Source organism: Pongo pygmaeus, chromosome 11 (genome assembly GCF_028885625.2).
Source record: "Pongo pygmaeus isolate AG05252 chromosome 11, NHGRI_mPonPyg2-v2.0_pri, whole genome shotgun sequence".
Taxonomy (NCBI): domain Eukaryota; kingdom Metazoa; phylum Chordata; class Mammalia; order Primates; family Hominidae; genus Pongo; species Pongo pygmaeus.
Window position 1 is genome coordinate 96937075 of NC_072384.2, and position 6000 is coordinate 96943074.

Sequence of the window (6000 nt, forward strand, 5' to 3'; positions counted from 1 at the left end):
AGACAGAAAAACAAGCAAAAAAATATTTTATATATTTCATAAAATACTATTTTTTTATAGTGAGAAATAATATTTTTTAAAATATGAATGTATACAGAATTTTTCAAAAAGTATGGAGATGGGCAAAGAAGGTAGAACAAAAAAATAAGACAGGAGGCAAGAATGGTGGGAGTTGTAGGCAAATGGCAAAACTCCATTTCCAGACAGAGTTCAAGTTGAAAGGGAATAGCGAAGACCCAGGAGAGGTAATTGACCACATTGACAGAAAAAGCGCAGGCATACAAATAGGATGCTGATAAGAAAACAGAAGACAGTCAAGGGATATAAAAGGAAAATACTTATAGGAGCAGGACTCCAATATAAATGTTTTATTCTATATAGTTTATTTTAAATGAGCAACCCCTCTACCATATTAAGATCAATTACCTTTATATTTAAATATTATCTCCACAATCCTGCCTCTGCTGTCCTCCTTCCTTGACTCTGCCTTAGTTCAGGTTCTTCTCATCTCTACATAAACTCAAAAGGTAAAAATTCTAATAAACTCCCAAGTAATAGAAAAATGCTGATTTAAGAAACTAAAATATGTATTTTATGATATTATTTAATTGTAAACTTAAACTGAAAAATAAAGTTTGATTTCCATAACTAACCAAAAAGAAAAAAGATTTTGATCTAGATGAATACACATAGTTTTTAACTTCACATAGTTTTTAAGTTCTCACAAAGAGGTCTCAGTCAGCCCTTTGCTCACCACCCCCCATAAGAATAGTTATAGGGGCTCCATTAAAAAAAAAAAAAAGGCCTTAAGGACAACTGAATTTTTCAGACTTGTCTCTATCCTTGCCTTCATCTCCCTTCTATAATCCATAGTTCATACTGCTAACACACACACACACACACACACATACAACAAAGGCTTAAGAGAGAGACATCCTTTAAAATCTGGCTCTAATTATTCTTACCTACTTTTTTTTTTTTTTTTTTTTTTGAGACAGGGTCCCACTCTTGTTGCTCAGGCTGCAGTGCAGTGGCACAATCTCAGCTCACTGTAGCTTCGACTTCCCGGGCTCAAGTAATCCTCCCACCTCAGCCTCCTGAGTAGCTGGGACTACAGGCAGCACATGCCATCACACTTGGCTAATTTTTTGAATTTTTTTTTTTAGCAGAGACAGGGTTTCGCCATGTTATCCAGGCTGGTCTTGAACTCCTGGGCTCAAGTGATCTGCCCGCCTTGGCCTCCCAAAGTGCTAGGATTACAGGTGTGAGCCACCTCATCCTGCCCTTACCTACCTTCTTATAACTTACACATGACATGCTTTAAAATGTATTTTTAATATGTTTTTGAATTCAAGATTCAAAAGGATATACATTGAAAAGGATCTCTCCTACCCATGGTCCTTCAGCCATCCAGTTGACCCTAAAAGGCAACCTGTTAACAGTTTGTGTGTGCTTCTAGAGATATTTTACATATATACAAGCAAATATGTTTATCGATTATTTTTTAGTTTTAACATAAATGATAATATATTATAAATACTGTTCATGCAATGTGTCCCAGTGCATTACCACCTTTACATATACTATTTATGCCTGCAATGTTCTTTCAGTACTTCATACACCCTCCATGTCCCAGTTCACTTTGCATCTTCTCTAAAGCCTTTGAACACCCAAGACAAACTTGGATGCTCTCCCTTATATGAAAAGCTCTGTACATACTCTCTTATTGTGAAATTACAAAACTCAGTACATTATATTGTAACTATACATTACATGCCCATTTCTCCCATTGTATTTATCAAGACATAAAGACACAAGGTATAATTTAGTTCTAATTCCCTTTCACCTACACCAAGTAGCTAGATATACCTGGCAAAGACTAGTCATTCAATAAATGACTTTCTAAATAAATAACACACTTAATAACAAAATATATGACTCATATTTTCTTTCTTTTTTTTTTTGAGACAGAGTCTCACTGTCGCCCCACCTGGAGTGCAATGGCACAATCTTGACTCACTGCAACCTCTGCCTCCCTGGTTCAAGCGATTCTCCAGCCTCAGCCTCCTGAGTACCTGCGACTATAGACGCATGCCAACATTTCCTTTCAGAGAGCAACCGTTAGGTTACACATACGAAGATAGCCAAACAAATCACTGTATGAGAGAAACAACTCAGATGTTTCTTCTAAAATTCTGCAATTTGCCTAAAACCATTTGCTACCAAATAAAAGTTTTGTCTTGCTGTCGTAACAGGGCAAGAAGCTTTAAAGGATAAAGTATATTTTGCCTAGTAGGCTTGAGATATGGGTTCGTGAGATGTTCAATTAACTCTGAATAAGTGAATCTGGGAAAACCAGAGGTAGAAGATGAATAGAGATAATCAAACAGTTTTAAATTCAAAACTTCATTTTTGCAAAGAGTTTCAAATTTATGCCCCATCTTTTAAAAAAATGGAGAATAAAACTGAATGTGTTTCAACTACCTTTCTATTTCTGCTGGCTAACTAAAGAAGATGCAAATGAGCAGTAAAAAAGAAGAAAGGCATCAAAAGAAAGAAGAAAACCCAATGACTAGGACATCTCACATCTGGGTATCAACCTGTGAACAATTAGAGAGCTGACTATAAAATATAATTAAAAGTAAGCAATATGTAAAATATCTTTAAAACATTTTTATTCATGAAAGCCATTTGGTTCTCAACAGAATGGCCTCATTTATCCAGAAATCTTACTATGTTCAAAATGACTCATTTCTATAGGCTGGTTTTAATTGCATTTGTAAGATAACATGACCTGGTATGCAAAACAAAAAGACTAAGAATACAATATAAATACTATCATGAATTAACACAGCTTTTTACATCATAAAAACCTGCTAAAAATCAAAAACTTCTGCCACTGTGATTATTACTGTATTAGCAAATTATTAACAGAAGTGTAAAACCCCAAAAAAGCAACTTAAACCAAAATAACTAAACCTAGACTACTCAACAACAATAAAAACCCAAAGAGCTCTTTACCATTAGCTACACTAATTTTCTGTTTTTCCAGTCAATTTATGAGGCAGGAAATGCGTCTGTGAGATCCATATGCTTTGTTCCCAACGCTAAGGAGAACAATTTCTACTTCTGTGAATATTAAAATAGCTTCAATAATTGTAGGAAATCTAAAAATAAATGGGAATTAGTACTGTACTGTTGCAAAATGATTTTAACCAAACTCTTCAATGCGGTACAAAACTAAAGTGACCTACTTCAATCTATTGGGAGTTTCCTAATTATTAAACCAAAAATAAGGAGGGAATTATAATAGCTCTATTTTCAGTTTTTTAAAATACTAAACTAAAAAGATTTGCTTAGAAATGAACAGAGACGACAGTAACATGTCAAAATCTTCTCCTTCAATAGCATCCCTACCAAATGTTTCCACTCTCTTATCATCATAAATGCAAAAGCAAGGTAAGGATCTAAACACAAATGAAATCTAAATTTACTAGAATTTTCCCCATGGGAAAGAATGCTCTTCAGCAATTTAAACCTTAAGCAGTCTTAAGATGAAAATAATAGCAGCGTAATCAAGTAACAGGCTTCCTCCATAATGACTTGTACAAAGAAGCAATCAGGACTTGCATCCTTCACCGTAAAAAAAAAAAACTGCTGTGATTTTAAGAGTATACTAAAAATGTATTTTATCAATATATGTTATCGTGCATATACATTTTATGGTAGGGAATTATTATTATAATAGGTAGTCCATAATTAAGAGAGGCACTTAGAAATAAAAGAATCATTCGAAAAAATTCTCTTAGGACAGTTGTGTAATTTGTCTGCGCCTCTTTTTACAGCTATTCATGAATGAAATTCTAGATCCTACTATGCCGAGCTAACGAAGCCATTGATTGAAAACATTCAAAATGGCATGGAAGCGGTAGGGGTGGAGAGAGAAGGGTTGGCTCTCTCTTAAACTCCGAACCCAGCGAGAAAAGAAAAATAGCACCATGAAATACATTTTGTATGCAACTATTAAGAGGCTCGGCTGCTGAGAGACATGCATAAACACAGGTATGCAAACACACAGGCAAGCCCACACACGCACGGCCCCTTAACCCGCAAAATAAGAAGATCTGCAACATCTTTCCAAGAGAGAATCTAGTTTCCAATTCAATGACTCGCCAGTTTACCCATAGGCAAAACCCTGGAGTCTCTAAAAACAGCCTTGGGAACTATCTAGCCAATATACACTCTGCAGACGCTCGGTCCCTTTCTAGAAATGCGAAATCTAGGGGAATTTAGGTGCGTGGGAAGCAAAGGAAGGTCCTGGGGCACGGGTTAAGGCAAGAACGCGAGAGGGATGGAGCTTCGGTTTAGGGAGAAGGGTTGAGGCTGCCTCTCTGGGCATGAGGGGGGCTGGGCCCGGCCAGTCAGAACAGCTTGTGCCCAGGATTTGGGGCTGGGGAGGAGGCGGAGGGACAGTGGAGTAACCACGAGGACGACCACGAGGATGCTCTCGGGAAATCGTCTAACAAACACCCCACCGTGAAGAAAGGACACAAAGGGTAGGTGAGGGGGGCAGAAAGGGGATGCAGAGTCTCCCCGGGCGGAGAAAACAGAGGCGAGGACGGGACAGGGGGCCCGAGAGGCGCAGAGAGCCAAGGCAGGACGAACCCACAGAAGGAAAAAGGCACCAGGGGCCAGAGTCTTGGAGCGCCCGGCTAAGGAGAGGGCAGAACCTTACCTGATACTCCGGGTACTCAAACATGTAGCTCATACTGCACTTATTCTCCTCGAAGCCGAAGAAGACATCCCACAGCCCCAGGGTTGCCAGGAAGACCATGAAGACATAAAACGCCAGGTTCCAGAGATTGACTGAGTGAAGAAACATGGTGCCGCCGCCACCGCCGCTGCCGCCGCCCCCTCTACCTCCGCCTCCGCCGCGGGGCCCCAAACCCGGACTGAGCGAGCCAGAGACTGTCCGACAGCCAGCCCCGGAGCCGAGCCCCAGCCGCGCGCGCCTGCGCTGATGCCCGGCTTGCCGGCTCGCCAGCCGCGCAGTGCGCCTGCGCGCACCAGGTCCGCGGCGCCTCTGGCCTGGCGACTCCCAGAGCCGAGGGAGGAGTAGGTGTTGCAGCGGGAGCGCGGATCTGAGGGGAAAGAGGAAGAGGGAGAAAGCAGGGTGGGCTGGGCTGGAGGGTGAGGGGAAAGAAGGGAAGTGGGGAGGGAAAGGCGCGAGGAGTGGCTGGCGGGAGGGAAAGAAGAGAGAGAGAGGAGGCATCCCGAGGGGGATGGGCGGAGCGCGGGAGCCCTGGAGCCGGGGGATTGGGCAGGAGGCGGGTGTCAGATGGGTGAATCTGGGGAGGGGACTAGAGCCCAGAGTCCAGAGGCGATTAAGGACCGAGAGCGGACCGAGAGAGGGGAGGAGGACTTAAAAGCCCAGGGGTCATCAGCTGTCACCTCGCAAACGCGTCTCCCTGCGGCAGTTTAAAAACGCTTACCGTTCAATTTTGAAACGGCTCAGGCCTCCGCAATTTCGCTTTTCCCAAAGGTAATAGGGCACACTCACAGCTCTCTGGAGCAGTTAGCTTGAAGAGGGAACAAATGGCTTTATTTTCACTCTTTCACCGCCTACTTGGGCCCAGTAGGTAACAGCGCTTAAAAGCACCGGCTCATAAAAAAAAAAAAAAAAAACACCCGCAAGCCGACGAGATTCTGCCCTTGGTATCAGATGAAAGCCTGAATCACAAAAAGCATCGTTAGTCCTTAAAAAATGTTACCAAAATATCTATTAGCACTGACGTCCCCAACAGGTATCAGCGTAATCAGTTTGACGCTGACTCGCCTTGCTCTCCAGAACCTCCACCTCTTGGGGAATGGGTTTCACGTTAACTGGAGGAGTCAGTTTAGTCCAGCTTCCATTCAAACTCGCAAATGACTTAATTCCTTTTGAAGAATTTCGGTTTTGTTTTGTACAAAGGAGGAGTTAAAAAAAAAAAAAGTAGCTCG

The 6000-nt window shown here is 41.6% G+C and overlaps 1 protein-coding gene and 1 long non-coding RNA gene across 11 annotated transcripts in view; one reads left to right on the forward strand and one right to left on the reverse strand.

Annotated features, from left to right (window-relative positions):
• Positions 1–5305, reverse strand: part of PGAP1 (post-GPI attachment to proteins inositol deacylase 1) — an 87597-nt gene extending 82292 nt beyond the window's left edge. For all 10 annotated transcript variants that reach the window (XR_008501189.2, XR_010122868.1, XR_010122869.1 and 7 more), the window contains exon 1: positions 4736–5305. Coding sequence is in view for 6 of the 10 variants with exons in the window: in XM_063647781.1 (XP_063503851.1) it covers positions 4736–5272 (537 nt within the window). In the remaining 4 variants the exon portion in view is untranslated. The remainder of the gene's footprint in view (positions 1–4735) is intronic.
• On the forward strand, positions 4359–4862 carry LOC134737707 (uncharacterized). Its single transcript, XR_010122870.1, has 2 exons — positions 4359–4556; positions 4791–4862. It is a non-coding gene; the product is annotated as an uncharacterized LOC134737707 (long non-coding RNA).
• Positions 5306–6000: the final 695 nt, after the last annotated feature.